This window comes from Artemia franciscana, chromosome 18 (assembly GCF_032884065.1).
Source record: "Artemia franciscana chromosome 18, ASM3288406v1, whole genome shotgun sequence".
Classification (NCBI taxonomy): domain Eukaryota; kingdom Metazoa; phylum Arthropoda; class Branchiopoda; order Anostraca; family Artemiidae; genus Artemia; species Artemia franciscana.
Window position 1 is genome coordinate 33,600,076 of NC_088880.1, and position 25,702 is coordinate 33,625,777.

General features: G+C 33.1%; 1 protein-coding gene across 5 annotated transcripts in view; it reads left to right on the plus strand.

Moving 5' to 3' along the window:
• Positions 1-25,702, plus strand: part of LOC136038898 (diacylglycerol lipase-alpha-like) — a 127,528-nt gene that overhangs the window by 87,695 nt on the left and 14,131 nt on the right. For 3 of the 5 annotated variants that reach the window (XM_065722375.1, XM_065722376.1, XM_065722373.1), the window contains exons 11-15: positions 4,367-4,590; positions 11,189-11,330; positions 12,390-12,577; positions 16,572-16,595; positions 22,488-22,620. In XM_065722375.1, coding sequence (XP_065578447.1) covers positions 4,367-4,590; positions 11,189-11,330; positions 12,390-12,577; positions 16,572-16,595; positions 22,488-22,620 — 711 coding nt within the window. The remainder of the gene's footprint in view (positions 1-4,366; positions 4,591-11,188; positions 11,331-12,389; positions 12,578-16,571; positions 16,596-22,487; positions 22,621-25,702) is intronic. The other 2 variants (XM_065722374.1, XM_065722378.1) reach the window with 1 other exon arrangement.

The following is a 25,702-nucleotide window of genomic DNA, read 5'->3' on the forward strand; positions in this document are numbered from 1 at the left end:
CATGTAGGCATGGAGAAGACTTTCAATATCACAATCAAAACGCCTCATTTTGGTAAGTTTCTGAAGGCTTGCATTAGCCTTGTGGACGGTTAAATTAATATGGGCACTGAAACTACAGTCACTAGTGAAAGTTACTCCTAAGATTTTTATTTCGTTCACAATCGGGAAAGGGACTAGAGGCATATCTATATTCTGCTTTAGAGGGTTGAAACGAATTATCTTCGACTTGGCTACGTTAATGGTAAGATCATGACTTGAGCATTCGGTCTTTAGCTGATCAAATAACTGGTCGGAAAACTGCTTTGTTATGATAGTGTTTTCGACCAGGTAAGCGAGAACTATGGACAGATCATCTACAAACTTGTAACGGTCGTCGTGATGGTTAAGCAGGGAATTAATTATAGCCAGGAAAATTATTCCAGCTAATTTCGTGCCTTGTGGGGCCCCGCAAGAAGTATCTGACCATGATGAATCCGAATCGTTTTCGTGGAGTGCAAAGACTTTTTGTTTTCGGCCAGTTAAGAAGTCAAGTACAAGGCCAAGGGTGCGTCGTTTGGCCCCCATTTCCTGGAGATTCATGCCTGCAGTCAGGTTGCGGATTAGTTCAAAGGCCTTTCGGAAATCCACCGCGCAGATGTCGACGAAACAGCTACCTTTTTCAAGCCATTGGAGGACGCAGTCAAACATCCGTACTAGGTAGATTGTAGTACTACACTTGGGGAGTCCACCGTACTGGAATTTATCAATACGCCCATGAATTTGTTTCAGAAGACACTTGAGTAAAAATGCCTCAGTTACTTTCGCCAAACAAGGTGTAAGTGAGATCGGGCGGAGATCTTCGCTTGCACCTGGGGCGTGCTTTTTTGGAATAATTCTAAGACAGATATATTCTTTTTTCGACGGCAGTCGATAGCTCTTGGTGAGCTGATCAAAGTATATGTCATCCATTTTTTGGTAGAAAAACTTCATCATGAGATATACCAGTTTGAAAGTTTAAAGGGGTTGACAACTTCAGTAGTGCGGTACACACTGAAACCAAAAATAGGCCGGTACCAATTGTGAGACATATATGGGAGTTCTAAGCAACAGTCGGCTGTTCATAATCATCTTTGGCAATGAGGGGTTCGCAACTTTTTCTACTTATTGTACCTATTATTTGGTTCTGGTGTATTTGATGGCAAGACCATCAAATACACCTACATATATCTGTAAATATTTCTCTAAATGTTTATTCAATTTGCTTTAATTACCCATGTTTTCTCTTTTCTTTTTTCTCTCTTCTTCATTTTCAATTTTTTGTTGTTGTTTTGGTCCTTAACAAGTTCGCTTCTAGGATCTTTATTATTATTGGTGTTTTTTTTTTTTGAATAATTAATTGAATTGAATTGAATAAGACCAATTTGGTCCAGTGGTATGATATTTAGGGGACTTTCAAGCAATCACCGGCTGTTAGGCTACAATCATCTTCAGCAATGAGGAGTTTGCAACTTTTGCTAGTTGCAATGAGGGGCTTGCAACTTTTGCGAGTTGGTATACCTAGTATTTATTTCAGATTCCTTACAGAGTAATAACTTTAGCGTTTAATCGAAGCGAGGAAACAAAACCAAATTGTTATTCTCGTAACAGTTTACTCAGCGAAGCCGAACAAAGGTTGCCGCAACACCTCACGTTGCCCATGCAACGTAGATTTAGTTTTGCTTGGACTCACAGGCGAATAAGTAACCTAAGCCTAATAGGCCTGGCCACTTGTAATCTCAGGCGGAATACCATATTTTCTGAATACTGGTGGAATTAGTAACCAAACTCTAATTGTTAATTTTCGTTGAAGTTTATTTTTAGGAAATCTTGGAGAGCATCAGTTTCCTTTGGGGAATTTAAGAAGGCCTTTAAAATTCGGAGATAATGAAAGAACTGGTTTTAAATTCGCAATTATATACTTGCCTTTAAATTTCATACATTGCGTGAAATTCTACACATAGTAGAAGAGAAAATTAGCTGTAAGACATTCATTTTTGCAAAGAAGATCCAAGAAAGATCAAAAGAAAACATGGAGTATCGATCATTGGTACCAGCAATCGGTAATCGGTAATATATATATATACACCCCAACACCTAGTTGGGGGGGGGGCGCTTCGTGCCCCCCAAGCGCGTAAGTCGTTACGCGCCATATTAGTTACGCGCCATTGTAGTTGTGTCCCTGTGTCCCACCTGTGAATATATATATATATATATATATATATATATATATATATATATATATATATATATATATATATATATATATATATATATATATATATATATATATATATATATATATATATTATATATATATATATATATATATATATATATATATATATATATATATATATATATATATATATATATATATATATATATATATATATATATATATATATATATATATATATATATATATATATATATATATATATATATATATATATATATATATATATATATATATATGTTTTTAACTACGTAAAACTTGCGAATATACAGCATTCTTCGCTGTCCCATTGTCTGTACATATAAATAGATTGTTAGTTTACCGACTCTTGAACTCGCAACATATAATTGTCCATGGGAAAAACAATCCGTATTCAGATCTATACCTCATTATTCTAATGATTGCCCTTGAGCTTTGTTGATGGTGATTGCTAATCAAACATTCCCTGTGTCCCCATCGTCATTTATATATCCCCATGTGCCCCCGGCGTCCCCGTTGTAGTTGTATCCCTGTGTCCCAGTCGTCATTTATATTCCCCGTGTCCCGGTCGTTATTTGTGTCTCGGTGTCCCAGTCTATAATATCTCTTTGAGTGTCCCGGTCGTCATTTATATTCCCTGTGTCCCGATCGTCATTTGTGTCCCAGTCTGTAATTTCGTCAGTCATATTCCCGGTGTCCCGGTCGTCATTTGTATCCCGGTGTCCCGGTCTGTATATACATTCGTTTTCGAATTGGTATATGATGAAATGAATTTTTTGTTTTTTTTCCTTTTTTTCTTTCAAATTTTTTTTTTTTGGTTATTACCCTTTTTTTTAGCTTTTTTAGTTTATTTTTTCTTTTTTTTGTAGTTTTTACCTTTTTTATTTTTTTTATTTTTATTTTTATTTTTTTTTAGTTTTTTTCTCCTTTATTTTTCAGTTTTTGTTCCTTTTTTTAGTTTTTTTTTCTTTTTCAGTTTTTAGTGTTTTTAGTTTTTTATTAATTTTTAGTTTTTTTTTTCTTTTTAGTTTTTTTTTGTAGTTTTTACCTTTTTTTTAGTTTTTTCTTTTTTAGTTCTTTGTTTTTTACCTTTTTTAAGTTTTTTTTAGTTTTTTAGCTTTTTTAGTTTTTTCAGTATTTTCTTTTTAGTTTTTTTTGTAGTTTTCACCTTTTTTGTTTTTTTTTTCTTCTTTTGTATTAATGTAAAGCCAAGGTTCGAACCTGGAACCTCTCGGACCTAGAACTTGGAACATAACGCTTTACCAACTCAGCTACTTCGGCTTGAATACATTCGTTTTTGAATTGGTATATGATGAAATAATTCAGACCTCATATGCGGACAGACTGACAGACACACAAACAAACAACTTATTTTATATATATATATATATATATATATATATATATATATATATATATATATATATATATATATATATATATATATATATATGTATATATATATATATATATATATATATATATATATATATATATATATATATATATATATATATATATATATATATATATATATACATATATATTTATATATATATATATACATTATTTAGGTTGTTTTAGTTCTGTATTTCTTTGTTTTCATATTTTAAGTTTTAATTTCTCTCCTTACTTTCAGTTAAAAAAACTTGTTTTTTTTTAATTTAATTTCTGAACGTTTGAACGTTTGAACGTTAGTCTTAGATTTAGATGGGGGAAAACACATTGAAGCGTCGGATGATTTGCTCCCAACCGCGCATTGCACTCCCAGCCAAGAGCATTGAATCAGGAGAACGGTACTTGTGCAACGCAGACCATTGTGTCATCATGCAATTTTTTTTTTAGGCTCTAGTTGTTTTTCTTTCTTTTTTTCTCTCTCTTTTTTTTCTTAGTTCTGAAGACACCTTGTTGTAATGGGGCAAAATTTTCGTTTGCCTGTTTTCTCTTCGTTTTATTTATGCTGGCCATAGTCTCGTTTATCCTTTCCAGTTTTATTTCTATGTTTCGACATGACTGGTTAGTCCAACTTCGGATCTTTTATTTACACTCTCTGTAATTTCCAAAATACCTTCATCGAGCCTTTTATTTAGACTTTTTAGTATTTGGTTTTCTTAGGTACAACAATATTTTTAGGGTATAATTCAGGCGGCAACCTATGTAAAAAAGAAACTTGAAGATGAAGATTTGATTGCCAAAGCTCAAGCTGCAGATCCTGATCAAGGAACTAAGGATTTCAAACTGGTAGTTGTTGGCCACTCACTTGGTGCCGGGACGGCAGCCATTCTAAGTGTACTTCTTCGAGAAACATACCCTAATTTAGAGTGTTATTCATTTGCTCCGCCAGGAGGATTGCTCAGGTATGTTTTTTCAAGTTTAACACACCGTGTTTAGACATGCGTATAACGGAATATTTTGACCCATTTGCCTTCCCAAGAGTCTCTGTGTGCTTCAGTTTTTCTTACATTATCTGGTAATTTCTATGTGATATGTTCATTATTATGTTTTTTTTCGAAGATTTGCAGCTCCCTTCATACAAATTTCAGCGTTAAAACATAAAATTGCGAAGAAAGGAAGAAAACGAGGACAATAAAGAGCCAGTAAATTATGCAAATATTTCGGTCAGGATCTCCGCTTCGCCGTCCTTTCATGTTTATGTGTTTTCTAAGGTTTCTTAAAGTTATATTTTTTTTGGTTTTGTTATGTTATATCTTTGTTATGTTTGTTTTGTTGTGTTTTTTGTTATGTTTTTTTTTAAGGATCTAAGCTTGTGTTTTTAAAGGATTCTTCTCAGTTTGTCACTCAATTTTGGAATGTACGGTAGAACAGTGAAAAGTTTCTTATCATCCACCAATCGGATTTTCTTATTATCCACCAATGGAACTTAATGTCACCTTTGATAATTCAAATACGATACAGAGCTTTTTCACGAGCCCCGTTCTGGGTAGTGGTGTTTATAGAATTCCCTATTCTTCTGGCTGTTCTTATGTTGGTAGAACCCAACAGCAATTAGGGGAGAGGTTGTCGGAACATAGGGTCTCAATCGACAAGGCCACGGGGCTACGCCAAAGGTCTTAGATTTTGATTCCGCCTTGGCTCAACATGTACACGAAAATCTACACCATTTTATTTATTTGACAATACCTCCAATATTGCCCCCGTTCAAGGTCTCATGCAAGTTTTCAGGGAAGCAGTTAATAGAGACAATGGAGAAAGCTTTTTAAGTCCCATTTATGATGAAACTATTAGTTCTGATCGTTTTTACGTACATCCACAAAATTATGCTTTGCATTCAAATAGAATCTCTGAGAATGATTTACCTGGAAAGTGATTGGCCTGTCAGAGTGCTTCACTACTACTACTACTAATAACCTTGCCTTGCGTAAGAGGAAATTGTGAAATACTATTTAGACTCGTGTTTTTTATTCAGATACCCTTTCACCGTTACTCAGCAAGGGTTATCGTATTTTAGTTTTGTGTTTTGTTTTAAGGTTTGGTTCTTTATATTATTATCAGTTTTATTCTGCACTGAGGATGGTCAAAAGGACGTCTTGACCGAAATATTTGCATAATTTTTCAACTGTTTCACTGGCTGTCTATTGTTTTTATTTTCTTCCTTTCTTCGTCATTTTATGTATTATGATTAGCCAGTATGGTGGTCTCGGAAATTATTTAAGATCCCAGGGTATATGCCTGACCGCGTGAATCCATTGTTACTTGTATTCAATTTCCCCAATTAAACAAATATTAACAAGAATCATCAATGTTCATGTCGTTATCATTGTGAGTTTCTTTACCCTGTCTAGAAGAAAACAGTATAAACTTCAGGATATTACTGTAGAAATTGAAATTCTTACTTATATCATTCCTAAAAATACCTTGCCTTAATGTACCCCCTCCCCCAATGTGTAAATAGATACCCAAAATATATTTACTAGACACATTTTCTATGCGCTGACTCTTATCTTCCCGGTATCTGTTGCCTGTGGCTTTGCACCTTTGCCAGATGTGTCGTCTGGGGGGGGGAGGGGCTATGTCAAGAAAAGGAATTATTATATATTCCATGCTCCATGACTATCTAGACATGGACACCTTTTGCCCCCCAATAAAAATGCTGGAGATTCGCCCTGTCCCTTGCAAACAATTTAATTTGAAAAAAAGTGTTTTACGATTTTTCTAGAGTCCCCAACGAGTGACAGCTTTTAGCTGAGTCAGAGATTATTCTAAGTGGCATGAGAGGCAGTGAGGGAACTTAAGTCCAAGATGGTTATGGTGGGAATGAGATTTGAATGTTACCAGAATTACGAATATTATAAATTGGAATGATCAGAAAAAAAAATGGAATAGATCGTAGGAGCTCAAGAATATAAAGAGACTTCAAATCAAATAGAGGCTTAGGACTAGAATTATTTGTTCCGGTCTGAGGAACTCAAGACATCACTGTGTAGCTGAAGGAAAAAGAAAAGAAAGACGCAAGAGAATATAAAAAGACTTCCAAATCAAGTAAAGTCTTATGGCTAGAATTATGTGTTCTGGTTTGAGGAGCTCAAGATCATCACTGTGTAGTTGAAGGAAAAATAAAAGAAAGACGCAAGAGAATATAAAGAGACTTCAAATCAAATAAATGCCTATGACTAGAATTATTTGTTATGGTCTGAGGAGCTCAAGAAAACCACTGTATAGTTGAAGAAAAAAGAAAAAAAAAGACGTGAGAGAATGCAAAGAGACTCCAAATCAAGTAAAGGCTTATGACTATAATTTTTTGTTCTAATCTAAGGAGCTCAAGAACATCACTGTGTAGTTGAAGGAAAGAAAAGGGACGTGAGAGAATATAAGGAGACATCAAATCAAGTAAAGGCTTAAGACTAGAATTGTTTGTTCTGATCTGAGGAGAATATAAAGAGACTTCATATCAAGTAAAGGCTTATGACTATAATTTTTTGTTCTTATCTGAGGAGCTCAATAACATCACTGTGCAGTTGAAGAAAAGAAAAGGGACGTGAGAGAATATACGGAGACTTCAAATCAAGTAAAGGCTTATGACTAGAATTGTTTGTTCTGATCTGAGGAGCTAAAGAAAATCTCTGTGCAGTTTAATGAAAGAGAAAAGAAAGACGTGAAAGAATATAAAGAGACTTCAAATCAAGTAAGGGCTTATGGCTAGAATTACTTATTTCAAAGATAAGGTTCTTGGCCTTTTTGTATACCTTTTACAGTTGTATCAGAGGGAAAGAAGAAGAAAGATAATCTTAGAATCGACTTGTAAAAAATATCTAGTCTACCTGAGAGTTCCAAGATACTTTTGATATCCTCATTTTAATTAGATTAGTATGATGCATAAAGGAGAGTTTTTCATCAAGAAGAATATCTAGGAACCAGACGTATCGATTGCTAGGTATGCTGAGAGAACCCCTTGGAACACGAATTTCAGATACTTGTTGGCAAGTCTAAGAAATTGACGCGGAAATAAAAAAGATCTACTATGTAACAATTAGAGCCAAGAAACTAGTATCGAGCCATTGAGTTATTCTAGAAACTTTGAAACTTTTTGATACTAACTGTAGTGATGAGGATACTGTCGTTACTTAAAGCAACTAGAATGTCCCCCTCTTTTGGTGATGATATAAATTGTTGAGCTAAGATGGATTTGAGGTGATAGGGACGACATCGAAATTTTTGTTTTTAGTTTCAAACTGTTACAGTAATGATATTATTATAAATTCAATTGGTACCGTCTCTTGAGCTGAGCCTTGCAGGATACCAAATTTAAATTGAGATGGTGAGCAGAAGAGAAATGCCTATGTAGGACAAATAGAAGCCAAACTTAGCTCTCAAGTTTCTTATTGTATCGTACAAAGATAATTTAGAGAAGAGAATTTGAAGTTTTTGGGCATCCAAAAATTTAGCACCTGCAATCCAGACACAAGAGCTGAATATAGAAAATTCAAAAGAGTAGCACATTTGCATTTCGTTCAGTGCTTTCCTAAGAAGCGAAACTTGAATTCACGAAAAAATTCTTTTACTTCTAAAAAGGCGAGTGGAGGGGAAGTATTAAAAAACTTGGCTGAGTAGAGACAGTAAAGGCATTGACCTATAATTAGCTAGATTACTTCGTTACCCACTTTTATAGAAAGCAATCAATCGAGCTTGTTTAAGTGAATTGGGAAAGATTCTATTATTGAAAGATAGATTTTATGATTCATTTTATTTACGATAGCAAATAACTTCCCATTCGGGATAACAGCTATTAATCTCTATGGATCTTTCTCTCAACATTCTTTAGCTTTTTAATTCAAACTAATAATATGCTACCCGTGTAAAGATTCTACAAAGCAAAAACTGACATCTAATTGAACGATCAAATCTTTTGAATCGAATTCCGAACACGAAAATTAAACATTCAAAATGAAGTTATAAAAATTTCACTAGTATACAGATAGACTAATTTATGAAGCCTTATATCTAATATCGGCTCTTCAGTACTCGTGTCAGACCCGTCTTTGATGTAAAGTCAAGTCTACTAACTTAAGTACACCAAGATATTTTTCATGAAAAATCCTGGATCCTGATTTTTAGTTCTGGTTATTGTGGCAGAACTATTAGTTCTGGTACCTAGAAATATCAGTAGAATATTATAGATGGCGTGATTTTTGCGGTAAAGAATATGCATGGTATCAATAGAATCAATATTGTTGTTGTTGTTTAGTTGACGTTTGAGCAAATAAATCACTCATATGCGTGTAACCCTCTTTCAAAACTTGGGCTTTACGGAGCCACGTCACTTTGAGAAACACACAAATAAAATTTTGGCTCAGGCCACGTCAACACTTATGATATCTTGGGAGAGTATTAGGACGTTGTACAGTGTTCGTGCTTAAATCACTGGCACTATTATGTATATCACACCTCTATTCTGCTATTATTCTTAAATTTCTGTGAAAAGAAACATACTCAGATTTAAATAAAACTAAAATACCAGAAAAAAATAAATAAATAAAAATGTCAATACAGTAAAAATTAAAGTTGATACAGTTACTAAAATTAAAACATCTATAAAGGAAATGTAAAGACGAAATAAAAAGGTCAATACAATAAATATAAAAGTCAATACATTATAACGTAAAAAAAAAAAAATATACCTAGTCAACAACAACATAGTCTTTCTATATACCCGCTTAGGGGACTTAGCCTGACCTAGGATTGCTCTCATTGTAAATGCACCAAAATAATTTGGTTTCGAAGCACATTTCTTTGAATCAATACTTTCTGACTTCGGTGCGCAAGAAAAATCAAAAATTTTATAGGTGAAAGTAAAAATCAGTAGAATATTATAGATGGCATGATTTATGCGGTAAAGAATAAGCACGGTATCAATAGAATCAATACTTACTGACTGTGATGCGCAGGCCAAATCAAAAAAGTCATATAGTTAGGACTATAGTATTTCCATATATACAGGGTGTCAGCGGATCGTTATCCTTCTAAAACTGCTACGCTAGGAGATAGTCTAGATGGAAGACATTGGGAACTCATCTTCGTTGGTGTTCGTTGATGCTGTGTTCATTGAAACACAGGTTTGGTGATACATCTTCGTTGAAACTAACCCACAACCTTTGAAAACAAGCAATTTAAAGCCATAAGCATTGAACATTCAGTTTTGCTAAAAGACACCCATTCTTTGTGTCGGGAGATGATTTTTTGCCCATTTGTTTTTAGTGAGAATTTCTACTAAATTCAACGACCCTTCTAAAAGTTAAGGAATAAAAGAGCAACTGTTATCCAAAACGATATTAAAATATTGAAGTATGAAAGCCGGTCAAATGATATCATCAACATCATAAACACAAATTAAGGGCATATTACCACGAATATTACGTTTTTATATTAAATTCCAATGGGCCCTTATTGCTACTTAAGAAATTATGTTACAGGGCTTAAGTATATAACATGGTAAGTTTATCTAGAATAATCCACGAATCAGGACCACGTTTACATGCTTACGAACCTTATGTAGACCAATATTATTTTCAGACTTAGTCAGTGTGAAACCACTCTAATATTCGAAGTAGTTAAGTTGTTTATTTTTCATTAATTTTGATGTAATTTCGTATAAATTTCACAAGCTATGTTCAATTTTCGTTATTCGTTTTTTGATCATTATTCATTGAGTCGAAACTTTACACTAAATATCACATTAAATGTCAACTCTATTTGTGAATAAACAAACATAGATTTAGTTGTGCATCGTGCGTGTAATTTTGATAGACTTTTTAGCCAAATTTCACTATTTTATTATTTAGTTTAGACTCAGAGACTTTCAATGCTATGGATACAACTCGTTCAACCTCCAAAGTTACTTTGTACTTCATTGACCAGCGCTCAGTTTCCATACAAATGTGTTATATCAGTAATACCAGTTATGCTTCATTATTCCTATAGAATAATTGATATAAATAAAAGAATGTTTAATATTTTGTATCTTTATCTTTAAAATAGAGTATTTAACATCAGTGGCAGCTAGGCTGCCATTTAAAATTTTACACAATCTTCAGATTCACTTCCAGAAAATCTCAAGGTTTAAAAATAATTTAAAAGATTAAATATTAATAATATTTGTATTTATTATTATTTATTAAAGGTAGTGTTTAAAATGTAAATTTTTTCCAAGGTCCAGCTCAGAGCTGAAATTTCTAGATCTTGGAAAAATTCCAAGAACTGGCAGTGGCACTTGTGATGCTGCCACTATTTAAAGTTAGGACGAGCAAAATTTTTTGTAATTAGTCTTTTTCTGGAAAGATTTTTTTTCAAGGTTTCCCACTTACTTGTTTTATCCCAGAACAAGTCTAATATCCCCTTTATCTCTCTTGAATCACCGTCCTAAGCAGAGAAAGAGTTCTCCTGGAACCTAATTAAAGTACTTTAAGATATAATAATGTTATCCCTACTTTCTTATTTCAGTTCCTCCCTGGCAGACTACACTAAAGAGTTTGTGACGTCCTTTGTCCTAGGAAAAGATTTAGTCCCAAGGATAGGACTGTCCCAGCTGGAAATGCTGAGGAAAGATATCATGGAAGTTCTTACTGAAAGTAAGGAGCCAAAGGTAAAACTCTTTCTTTTGATGAGATTAAATAGAAAAATAAGCATTCAAAGGGAAAATAACGAGCAAATTTTAACAAAAACAAGATTTGCTTAAATGAGGTGTCAAACGTAAACGAGCAGAAATTACTATGAATGAAAGAACGAAAGCCAAAGGGAACAGAAATTACAATAAACACTAAAGCCGTCGAATCCCCCTAACAGATAGATTGGTATTTGTGCTTTACAGAAAACTTAAAGGATTGAAACTCAAACACGCAGAATTTTTTTTATATTCTAATGTTGAGTACGTCGTCTCTGTTATTGTTTGGTTTTTCAATGTTTTCTTTTTTTATAGCACATTTCTTTTTTATTTTGTGAATTTCTTTATATTATTGTGTATTGTTTAATTTAGATTTCATGTCATTGTATTGCTAGGCCCCCAAAAAACACAATTTCTTGAGCCAAATAACATTTTGTAGCGCTTTTAAATGCTGTTTTAGTATAAATAATGTGATTGATTAACAGCTTTAATTGAATGTTTTGTTTAACCAAATAACTTCCCGATAACTATAAATGGCCTAATTAGATCTAATTTACTGGATTCTAGGCTACTGTTTTTGAATTTATCCTGGTGGTTCAATTCACCAATATACCTTCGTATTTAAAAACCAAAAATATACAATTTGTTTTAATCTTTAAAAATACAGAAGATTTTCTTATATATGGAAAATAATTAGAAATGACTTATTTATCATGTTTGGTGCCAAGTCTCCTCTGATCTTACTGCATTTTGGTCAAGCGTGTTTTACTAATCGCAGCTGTGCTTAGTTTAAAACTTAAGTTGTAGAAATAGTGTAACCATTAGCGTAAAAAAAGTGAACATATCCAATGAAATAAACCGTGTTTTTCTTTTTTTTTGTACATTCCATACGCTACGTCTGAGGAATTGGCTTAATAATATATTAATAGTAGTAGCCACTTACCACCACAACCTCTCCCTTCTCTTAATTTTTATGGCAATTAAAACTGGACTTCAAAATAAGCATCAATAACATGTATGTTTGTTTTTAATTAACAATAGTGGAAGATACTTGCCTCGAGTTTACTATGTTGCCAAGGTGCCCCAAAAACCGTAATTGAGCCAAGAGACAATATAAAGGATATAGAAGCAGAAGAGCAGGTGAAAGGTGGCCCATCAGTTACACATACTCTGCTTTATCCTCCTGGGAAGATCATACATCTTGTTCGACGGCATATCACTGACGAAAGGTAAATTTGCTGTTAGTGCTTTTTTTCTAGTTTTAATCCTAAGAACTTCCTGGAACGTGAGCCAAGTAAGTTTTCCTAACATGCCCAAACAAGAATAAAAGTGGAGACAAATGGACAAAATTTATTTGGCAGTATAATGACAGATAAAAAATTTAAATTTTAAGAGAAAGGTAATAAAAACGAAAATATAGAATAACTAAACAATAAATATATAGATCTGATGTTTATTATTTAAGTCGAACAACTTGCTATTTTATAGTTTGTTAAAATCTAGAAAAAATAATCAATATTTAATTGACTTCTAATTTAATTAGTAATTAGTTTGCACCATTTTAACATTAAATTTTTGATAGGTGTTGCGTAAAAGGTAAGAACAAATAGTTATCCGGCAACTTGTCAACTGATACGCAATAGGCAACTAGACGAATAACAACATTAGTCGCGTGTACTCAATTGTAAACGTAGCTTATATAGACCCATCCCCCCCCAAAGAAAAAAATGTGTGTCACATTTCACAATTTGGAGAGATCAATTTTTTTTTATTTAAGTTAATTTATCCTCAGTTATTCTGAATTTTCCATGGTTAGCAAGTGTAGCTAATCTAACATCTAATGCATAATGTTTGAAGTAACAATCCTACTGACGTCTAACGTCATTGACGTGTCGTGAAACGCTAAGTATAAGATATCGGGTATATAAGGGTATAAGTATAAGATAGTATAAGATATCGGTAGGTATCGGGTATAAGTATATAAGATTGTGGGATAAGTGATCTTGGAATGCTTGAACGCACTATTAGTTTCGACGATTAAAATTTAAGTCTCTAGATAAAAGATGTTTTACTCTAGTTGGCTTTGATGAGTTGTAAGCAATAACAGCAACATTAGAAATTAAAAAAAATGAACTCACTTTTAGAACATTCTGTTCGATTAGTGAAGTTTTAAAGTTGGTTAATTCTGTAATTCGTTTAAAGCTTGGTTAGTGATCCAAGGTTTCGCTATCCTCCTACTCGTCTTGGTTTATATTGTGTAGCATTCAGTTATTCACTTGGATCTCATTTTTCCTTATTTCCTTCTCACAATGTTCTTACTCTACACGTCTTTTGGCTTATTGGATCATTCGGTTAAGTATTTTTGTTTTATTTTAAATGCTATTCGGTTTTTAAGGTAGTATTGATATTATGGTAAAAGCTTTGTGTTGTTCTGAAACAATTACATACTACTGTTACTACTAACAACTCACCGCAACAACAAGTCACCTGAGGCCAATGCAGCTACGCACGCTCCAACTCCATCCCAATTTATTCAAAGTTTCCCTCTTTACATCCTCCCAGGAAGATTCCATTTCCTGTAAATCTTTTTTTATGACATCGTCCCACCCTAACCGCGGACAACCTGCTTTCCGTTTTAGCCCTTGACGGTTAGCCAAAAAGTCCTCAGCAATCTGTCATCCTTTATCCGCGGAACGTTCCAAAGCCAGCTAAACCTTTTTCTCATTATCACCCTAGAAAGCGGGATTGAACCGCACTTTTCAGTTCTAAGTTATAGTTCTATGTGTATTTAAGTTAGATCTGATTCAAAACAAGTCGTTGTTTTTTAGTGAGATAGAAAGTAGCCATCTTTTGTCAATTATATCTCTCCTAATATTCTAAGATTGTATTAGAAACTCTTCTCCGGTAATCGGCATTTTGGTGCAGTTTTGTTTTATTTATCAAAGCAACATAACTTTTTAAATGCAATTTCTTGGCAATTTATTGATTTAAAGCTAAAAAGTAAGACTACCTAAATCTCCCCTCCACCCAACAAAAAGCGAATTTATAGAAGTGACAGCATTTTGTAATTTTTATATAGACAAAGCCATGAAATGCTTATTTGGTCAGTTGGGGATAGCTTCTAAGATGTATATTTTTTACGTAGCTTAGAAGGTATATTTAATATTTTTTGATCAAACAGTTCGTGGTAACGAACTGTAGTAAGGAGCGACCCGGCTCAATAGTAAACGAAACTCTAAAAAATGGAACTTCGATGCTAAAAGATATACCAAAAGAATCGAATTTTTATGCTGATTTCAAATATATAACTTTCATCAAATTTAGTCTTTGTCATCAAAATTTACGAGCCTGAGAAAAATTTGCCTTATTTTGGAAAATAGGGGGAAACACCCCCTAAAAGTCATAGGATCTTAACGAAAATCACACCATCGCATTCAGCGTATCAGAGAACCCTACAGAAAAAATTTCAAGGTCCAATCTACAAAATTGTGGAAGTTCGTATTTTTTGCCAGAAGACAGGTCACGGGTGTGTGTTTATTTGTTTGTATGTTTTTTTTCAGGGGTCATCGTATCGACCAAGTGATCCTAGAATGTTTCAAGAGGGCTCATTCTAACGGAAATGAAAAGTTCTAGTGCCCTTTTTAAGTGACCAAAAAATTGGAGGGCACCTAGGCCCCCTCCCACGCTCATGTTTTCCCCAAAGTCAACGGATCAAAATTTTGAGATAGCCATTTTGTTCCGCATAGTCGAAAACCATAATAACTATGTCTTTGGGGATGACTTACTCCCTCACAGTCCCTGGGGGAGGGGCTGCAAGTTACAAACTTTGACCAATGCTTTGTAAGTTAATTTTGTTACGTAAGTTAATTCTTAAGTTACGTATATTTTTTACTAATAAAAACGTTCGTTAAAAATTAAAAGTTCTAGTTGCCTTTTTAAGTAACCGAAAAATTGGAGGGCAACTAGGCCTCCTTCCCCACCCTATATTTCTCAAAATCGTCTGATCAAAACTAAGAGCAAGCCATTTAGCCAAAAAAAGAATTAATATGCAAATTTCATTTTAATAACTTATGTACGGAGAGCCAAAATCAAACATGTATTAATTCAAAAATGTTCAGAAATTAAATAAAAAAAACTAGTTTTTTTAACTGAAAGTAAGGGGCAACATTAAAACTTAAAACGAACAGAAATTACACCGTATATGAAATGGGTTGTCCCCTCCGCAACCCCTCGCTCTTTACGCTAAAGTTTGACTCTTTGCCACAATTCTACTTTTTAAGACAATTAAAAACTTTAGCGTAAAGAGCGAGGGATTGCGGAGGGGACAGCCCATTTCATATACGGTGTAATTTCTGTTCGTTTTTGATTTTAATGTCGCTCCTTACTTTCAGTTAAAGAAACTAGTTATTTTATTTAATTTATAAATAGGGTCAATTAAAGTGGGTCAATTTATAAATTATAATTTACAATTAAATAGGGTCAATTTATAAATAGGGTCAATTAAAGTGGGTCAATTTATAAATTACAATTTACAATTAAATAGGGTCAATTTATAAATAGGATCAATTAAAGTGGGTCAATTACAATTTACAATTAAATAGGGTCAATTTATAAATAGGGTCATGATGTTTTAATACAAAACACCGAAAAAATTGTGACGAGTTTTTTGCGCTAAGCACAGTGCAGAATGTATATTGGTAATGTATATTACCCATTCAAAATCATAACGCATTCTCTGCATTAAACAAGCTTTGAACAGCTATGGTGTGAAGTTCTTAAAAAACATGCAAAGTACTGATGTTTCATTGTGTATGACAATGAACATATTACAATAAACATATTGTGGCGGGACATATTATGTGTCGTGCTGCCATAAATCAAAAGCAGAGTTTCAATGAACAGCTTTGAACAGCTATGGTGTGAAGTTCTTAAAAAACGTGCAAAGTGCTGATATTTAACTGTGTATGACAATGAACATATTGTGGCGGGACTCATCATTTGTCGTGCTGCCATAAATTAAAAGCGTGATTTTTTTTTTTAGTGATTTTATGTTTAGTGAGATTTTAGTGATTTTGCAAGTAAATGCAGCTGGATGGATCATCCTAAACAGCAAAAATGACTGAAACCGGGTTTAGAATGATTTCGTTTTGAATTTAAACTGCCAGTGCAGTTTTGCGTTTAAAATAATTGTTCTATATATGAATAATTTTTTTTTACATGCAGTCAAAAATATGAGACAAAATGGCGGTAAGTTTCATTTTGTCCTCTGTTTTCAAAATTTCAATTTCTTGTAAATAATCTCTTGTAAAAAATTAACATATATTTTTTGCATTAATATTTTTCTTAATTTATATAGTTTTTTGAACTAATTTTATTTACTTTTTTCGTAAAATAATAAAAGATTTTTTAAAAATATTGGCGTGATTTTGCCATTCTCAATTAGATTTTTATTCCTACTTTTCTGTTCTATCATATTTAAAAATAATGTGTTAAATAAGTTGTTTCATACCTTTGAAGGTGTATATTTATATGTATATGTTCCTTTGAAGCTATCCTTTTTGTTCCCTTTGAAATTTCAATTTTGATAGAAACTTCGTCATTTGTTTTCGTCATTATAGATGGTGAATAAAACTAAAGCCGTTTATAGTAATAAAAGGATTCTGAACCAGGACAAACACTATGGCTTTGCGTTTAAAACTAATGTTCTATAAATGCAATATGTTTCTTATTAGGCTACTTGCAGACGTGTGTGTTTTGTGATTGTTTGCATTTGCCTACAAAACGGATGCTTTTGTACTTCTATGGTATTCCCCCGACCACTCAAGTTGTTCATTCATTGACGCAGTGTTGAACCGTTTTTTTCTCATTAGTTTCTTTCAGCTTCACGTAAGACAAGACAAAGAGAAATGACAGAATATATGAAAATAAATAATCTGGGCTATGTATTAGCATATTAGGGAGTTGTGGGGGTACAGTAATCGGATAGTGTGAAGTTAGAAAACAATTCTTACTACATAAAATACAGAATAATTGTACCTAACACAATAGGCATGCAGACCCGCTATACTTTACCCCCAGCCCCCCTAATGTGCATATATATATCAAATATTTTATTTTATAATACTTAGGCGTATTTATTAGGATTGAGCGTCAGAGAAACGGTTCTATTTAGATGAAGAGTATTAGGTCGGGGGTATATTATGCAAATACCGAGACCTTATGTGCAAACTAAATTTTTATTCTGCTAATCACAATCTTATTCGGTTAATTACTGACTTGTAACAGTTCTAACTTGAAACACGAGGTTAGCAATTAAAATTATTGGCAAGTTCAGTGCTTTCTGAATTACCACAATCGGTGCCATTGCATTATCTGTATTCATTTGTAGAGTAATGTCTGATTTAGTTCTTGTAATTTTTTTCCCAACTGCAGTGCTTGGATTCGAAACCAAACTTGCAGGCGTAAACCCAGCCGAGAGTGGAGTTTGAATCAGCCCAACATTGTTGGGCTGATTCAACACTGTAAAACATTTGCCCAGCATATATTGGCCTAACATTGTAAAATTGGCGCAACGTTGTACAAAATTGTTGTTATATTTTCAAATTGCAGGATTTTTTTCAAAAATATTCTTTCTAGTTCTATTCTATCCTATTCTTTCGAAAGTGTGCCACTAGGCATATGAGCTGTCTTTTAAGCTTGTAAGTGTATGTTTGTGTTTATATAAAAAAAATAGTTTATTCTCTTATATTCATTCTGAATTCTTCGAATTCAGCGACTTCCCAAGACTTGCTTTGCAATTTACTTATGCTGATGAGGTTCTGACGCTCAATTCTTCATGGTTGGTAGAAGAATTATTAGTATTGATAGTGATGAGAAATAAGCAAGACTAGCTGATAATTTTCTTTTCCAAAATGGCAGATAAAAACAACTTGCCACTACGCTTTTGTTAATTGAAATTTTTGAAACACATGCATCACCTAAAGAAGGCACTCCATAGCAATCTTGTGATCATCCATATATATATATATATATATATATATATATATATATATATATATATATATATATATATATATATATATATATATATATATATATGTATATATATATTATATATATATATATATATAAGTTAAACACTAATGGTACAAGATAGGTTTACATATTCGGCATTAGCTACAGATGCTAGTTGTTGAAAAATCAAAGTCTCGTCAATCTCAACTGGCTTTCTGTCAAGCCCTGGGGCAGAATTTATGGCCGTGGTTACGAATGTAACCTTTTGAGCACTAAATGGCCTTCCTTTTATGGCCTTCCTTTTGAGCACTAAAGCCTTTGGACGTTTTCACTCCATCTTTTTCTGTATCTGCAGCCTGATATCTTTGGGATCATTCACCTTGCCCTCCGATTTAGCATTCTCTCTAATGATAATACTCATAAGCTATCAGCCTCTGCTGAAGGACTGCAGTGTAGAGTTTCTTCAACCTTGATCAACGTCTTTAAATCTTGGTTGGCTATGTTTCTTTTTGAGCTTGTACCAACTTGTTGGTTGCTCGTGAAGTAAATAACAATGTTAAGATCCAGTAGGATTTCATTCATACATCGCACAGGTAAATGTTTGTTTTGGTTGCTGCGCTTTATTCATGTCCTTCCCTTTTGTGAGACCAGTACAATTTATTAAGCTTTGCATCAAAATTTTTTCAATAACTGTGCCCATGACCTGTTATAACCATGAATTTTCAATCTTTGCCTAGAAAACTATTTGATTTCTCTTCTGCAGTTGATTAGCATAAAGTTTTGGCACTGTACCACTTCAGCCGACTGAATAACCAAGAACTATAAATTTATTGTGGATATCTGGCAACAAACAGTGTTCACGAAGTAAACAAATACCTACTTTAATTGAGGCAGAGACCTAACATCCACCATCTGTCCATTACGGTGACAATTACCTCTTAGTGTGTTATATTTACAAAAATATGGTACCGTTCCAAAAAGAGACATAACGTAACGTGCTTCTTTTTATAAGCAAAATGGTTATAATGTATACTATACAGTATTTAATATTATATATTATGTAATGCATAATATATGATACATAATTATGTATGTATAGTCGATATTTTGTGTATATCGATACATTATATTATGCGTATATCTATATATTATATATGATATAATACATAATGTATAAATAGCAACAAAGACCACACTACCTTTCCTTCACAAGCATCAAAAACAAGAAGAACAATAAGAAATTATTTTCGTAAGATAGTGGAATTCTGATTTGAATATATATTCCGACCCTTTGTCCAAGGGCCATCCTCAGCAAAACATAAATATGTAAAAAACCCGTGTTCAGATCACCTTAGTACATATGATAGAAATTTACAGTTTATCTTAGAAATTGAGATTGCCACTAAACTCTCATTCTTAGATGTAGTAATTATTCGTAGCATAGATAAACTCAATTATACTATTTACAGAAAACAGACCCAAAACAACAGTTATTTGCATTTTAAATCAAACTATCCCCCACAAGTTCAGAGAGCTTTCGTAATCTCTCTCGTTGATTGTGCCCTAAACATTTGTTCTGATTCCCACATCACAGCAGAACTAAACTTTATCTGGGACATATTTTTTGGAAATGGGTGTGTTTTATCTTATTTATTAATAATACAATTAACCGTAGACTCAAAGGACACTCTCGTAAAATCAATGGTAGTTTACCTTGTGAGAATCCCGATAAGCCCTTGAATAAATTACAACCAATCTTAAAAAAGATTGCACGCAAAATAATCTGTATGTAGCATTTGCCAATAAATTTAAAATCATAAATTCCGTAAAGTCTGGTAAAGATAAAACCCCAGTTACTCGCCAAAGGGGGGCCACCAAATATAATGCGATTGTGGCATATACTATGTAGGTAGGACTCACCAGAATTTAGACATACACCTACAACGGCATAAAGATGATATCACCAAAGCTCTAAATTCCAATATTGCTATTGTTTCTTTTGATTCTGCTTTAAGCAGCCATATTTATGAAAATCCTAGCCACAAAATACTTTTTGAAGAATCTGCACTAGATAGGGACTTGGGGGAATATTAACTAAATGGTCTGTGCACAAATTTAATTTTAAAAAAATCTTACAAAATATCTTAAGAAACTAGTAGACATTAAGACAGAACCAATTACAAAAATACCTTTGAGGTTAGCTGCCAAAAAGGCAGGATTAGCAATAAAAATGTGTTTTTAATTATTCTTCTTTCATTTCAATGTATTGCCTTGTTTCACCTCACTTTATTTGTCATCCCTGGTTGAACTTCCCTGAAGTAAGGTGCTAGGAATATTAAAAAAAATTTCATTTTAGTTTTATTGCTCGTATATTGTTTTAAGTTTTTTTCTTTTATATATTTATTTTTTGCGGAGGACGGCTTTGGACATAGGGCCGAAATATTCATTCAAATTAGATTTTCAATGTCTTACGAAAAGAATTCCCTATTGTTCTTCTTGTTTTTGATGTTTGACATAATATATAATACACAATTATGTATATGTAATTGATATTATGCTTATATTGATATATAATGTATGTATGATCGATGATGTTATCCATATATAATGCATAATATCAATGGTTTCTATAAGCCAAAAAGCAGAATCACAGTATGGCTTTTAGCCCCCCTCCCCAGAACCACAAGAAAGAATGTTCAGAATGGGATAAATTTTTTTTCACGATGCCTTAAGAATGGAAGGGCCCATTGACGTGCATTTGTATTAAACAATAAAATCTACAGTCCAAGTGGGGTGAAAAGCAATCGATAAATAAAAAACTTTCAATAACCCACTAAGTATTTTTGTTGCACTCAGAACCGCTTTCATTAAAGCACCAGCAAAGCTTTACTGTTAAATGCGGGAGGTTGAGAGGGGAGGGGGGCTAACCCCCCTCTTATAAAGGGGGTTACCCCCCCCCCTCTTATAAAGGGGGGCTAACCCCCCTCTAGAAAATATTCTTATAAAGAATATTTTTTAATCATTTGATTCAAGTTTGACTGTCGCTATTCACATGAAAAAAAAAACTTTTTTGATTTTATTTACTTTTTCAAGTATAGCCTTATCTCCTACCAGAATAGTTGGTGTTCAGTTTTTTTGGCAATAACTATCGTTTTCCTTGAAGAAGAATTATGTTTTAAATACGGCTGTGTAAGCAGAGGTTTTCATTAAAATAAAACCTATAATAACTATTATATTTGCGAAAAAATAGTGCACGTGAACAAAGCTTAATAAATGTATGTAGATGTTTTTTAATACCCCTAGCAAATGCCCATTTTGGATTTTAATATTTCTTAGATTGCTTTCAGTACTCTTTTTAGTTTTAAAGGGGTAGTCATTAAATAATTTGCTTATAGAAATTCATGTTTTTACTCCTGAACATTCTCAGAAGTCATCGAAACTCGTCTGACAGCTTCCACTTGAAGTTTTCTGACAGCTTTTATGTTATGGTTGTATTTTTGCTTGTTTGTGTTAGCTTGGTTGTTGAATTTTTCGAATTCTTCTTAGAAAACTACAGCTTAGTTTTCCTGTAATTGTTCCACAACAGTCTAAAATACTTTAAAAATTTTCAATCCCTTCTGGAACTTTAAAAACATCGAGTTCTTTAAAACTGAGTCTTGGACAAGGACATTATGCGAAAGTGCGCCCATAAGAAAGGGCTTAAACTATCTCCCTAGAAGACAAAGATGAAAATTGCAGAAAGTACGCAATTTTGTAAGATTTATATGAAATATTGATGGGTTTTCTGGCAAAAAACATTTCTTTTTCAAACGTTAGCTCCCCCTCCTAATCACTCATGGGAAAATTTTGTAAACTTACTCCTCCTACTTCTCATGGAAATGTGCCTGCGTGTACCCAGCCAAATATGGAAAACGTTTTATGTGTTTTTTTTATTATTTTATTGTTATTGAATTACTTTTATTTCAAATTTGATTTAGTAAGTTCTTACATGGTATTATTTTAGTTTGTGTTATTGTAATTATCGATTTGTAGGAAAATTCGTGGTGATTCCAAAGCCCGTGTATCAGGCTTTGTGCTATTTGTGCTATTGTAATTATTTGTGCTATTGTAATTATCGATTTGTAGGAAAATTCGTGGTGCTCCAAAGCCCGTGTATCAGGCAATATGGGCTGACAAAGCTGATTTTGATGAAGTCCTTATCTCACCTGTGATGGTTCAAGACCACATGCCACAGAAAATTCTCTATGCATTAGAAATGGTAAGAATCGGCTTTTTTTTTACTTTAGGTTAAATAATAAATTTTATTTGTTTAAATTTCTACTATGCTCAAAAGTGGTTGTCAAAGAATTTTGTTCCGAGATTTGTTGAGTTGCATAATAACTAGAAAAACTAGTCATTGATTTTATTGTTATTGAATTTTTTTTTTGGCATTTTAACTAAGTGTTGAATCTTTTTTCCTTTTTTTTCTTATGTATTTTTTACAATGAATTATGTTGGACGTAAGGGTTAAGTCCTTTCAATATGGTATATATATATATATATATATATATATATATATATATATATATATATATATATATATATATATATATATATATATATATATATATATATATATATATATATATATATATATACATATATATATATATATATATATATATATATATATATATATATATATATATATATATATATATATATATACATATATATATATGATTCAAATTCGACGACCATACTGTAATAGAAATTTTAAAATAAAATTCTGCTCTAAATAGTAAACTTTTCTCATTCAACGACATAAGGGAAAAACTGTCCTACTGCTTGAAAAACCATTCAGAGAAAAGGCTTGCTCATTTAGGGTTTTCTGTAGTTCTTACATGCTAACATACTCTCATCCATTGGGTAGTTTCCTTCGTTCCCTATCTCTGACAGGCCACACAAGTCTAGTATTTTCTTGACCATATTTGGCAACGAATCCCGTCTATCGTACTTAAAGCTCTTCATATAAGCTGATTTAAGAAGCCGAAATCCAGTTAATCTAGTTATTTTCTCCCTAAATATCACCATTCTAATTAATTTAGAGCCCCATAACGTACGAAGTTCCAAATTCCCTTTCAGTAAATTGAACTAAATAAATCCTTTAGAATGTTTGAATTTTATCAATATTTTAGATGAAACTTGAATATTTAGTTGAAGTTTTCAATAAACAGTGGTTTTGTTGAATAAGTTCATAATAAAATTTTTACTACAAAGTTTTGGGTGGATACAAAGGGGTATTACAGTTCTGCGTTACTTTTGATGTTCCACGTGGCTGAAGACATTGCAACATCTACGTTAATCGTATTAAAACATAGTGCATAATTAGGAAAAGAGAAATGTTACCATTTAAAATCGCTGAATTTTTTTACGTAGTACTGGCCCCCCCCCCCTCAAGAAATTTCCTGCTGAGGCTTATGATGCCCCTTTCTCCTTTTCCTTTTCTGTCCTGGTAAGCAGGTAAATCAAGTATTTCACGTTACGGAGATACAGGTTGTTCCAATGAAAGGGACACTATTACCCTTCCCCCTAGCACCAAAAATAAAAGTGTCGATTAAAACTATTCTATGGAATAAAGAAGGGTTAGATGGGAACTTTTTCCAACTCCCCTCCCCCAAAATTCATTCTATATTTATCTAATGACTCTAGGAGAATTAGGACATTTGGGCATTAAAGTGCACTCTTTGAGGCATCTGCCCCAACTCTACCTACAAAATGGCCCACTGCCCATCCTCAAGCAGCTGATGCGCACTTACATATCACTGTGTATAATTTTATAAAATGTGAATAAAAATCAGTTTAGCTAAATGAATCTTTAAAATAAATATCTGAAACATTTATCTGAAACAAGAAGCAAGGTTCAAGCAACACCCTTATTCAGGCTTAATCTAAATGAAGGGAAGTGAGAAAATTAATTCCTGCCACCTCCCTCTCATATCTTTCTCCGTATTTATCTGAAGCATCATGGAAAGTTAGACAATTTGGACACTGAAATTTACTCTTTTCCGTATTTGCCTCCCACCCACACAACCGCCCCTCCTTCGTAACAATTGATGCGCAGATATTCATTACTAGCCATAGTTTCGTGAAAAATTTCAGTGAGTTAACTTAGTCAAATCAAGCATTAAGATAAATATCCATATTTACCATTATCTTGTATAGGCCCGGTAGGCTGATAAATGTAATATTTTTTTTCAGCATGAATAAAGACTTTCGTATTGAAAGGTTGACTATTAACCCTCCCCCTCCCCCCAGTAGAAATATTTAAAGCATACATCAAAAATGTTTCCATAAATGAAGATGGATTGTCATATCAGTTTTTACCACCTCTCCTCCGCCAAACTGATTCCATATTCATCTTAAGGTTTCGATGAGAGTTAAGATGTTTAGACATTAAAGTAAGGCTCAGAGGCATCTGCTACCCCATCTACAAAATGGCCTACTGCCCCTTCATAACAATATTGATGCGTATTTACAAACCACTGTGAATAGTTTTATAAAATAAAAACATTTTTCTGCAACTAGGAGGGATGTATTATTCCGCAGCGCCCTTATTAAAGCTTAGCCTAATTAAAGGAGGATGATAGACTAACTCCTATCCTCCCCCATTCCTATTTCTATATTTATATGAAGGACCATGGACAATCGGACAATTTGGGCATTGAATTGCACTCTTTTAGGCATCGGCCCGCCCACCCTCACATTGATCCACTCTCCCTCTTTTACAACAGCTGATGTGCAATTACACATCACTAAACACAGTTTCATGGATCAAATGAATCAATGACTTAATCAAATGAATTAAATGAATCAAATCAGCTAAATCAAGCATGAAGATGAATGTCCATACGAATCATTTATCTTGTGCAGACCACGTGACTTTCAGGGACGAATGTGCCATTACTTCTTCTGCAGTAATACCATGAGGTATTACTTCTTGTGTAGCTAAGAAGGTCAATTTAAGGTTTTTAATACTTCGAATTGAGTGGCGATCTCATAATTTTCAGTCAATAGCAAATTTATCCTCTTCAGGGTAAAACTGTTGCTTGATGCCACAAAATGGCAGAACTCATTACTTTGCCGAGGCGCGATATGTTTTATCACTCGAAAAAGGCTCTGGAACTTTTAATTTCCGTTCGAATGAACCATCTTTCTATTTTATTCGGCTATTGATTCGACGCGATCATCCCATTTGAAAAAAAAAATAAAAAAATAAACACGCGTCTATGATGTTTCCTCTTGAAAGGAAATGCAAATTTCTGTTGATAGGGACTTGAAACATCTACCGTCGAGTTCTC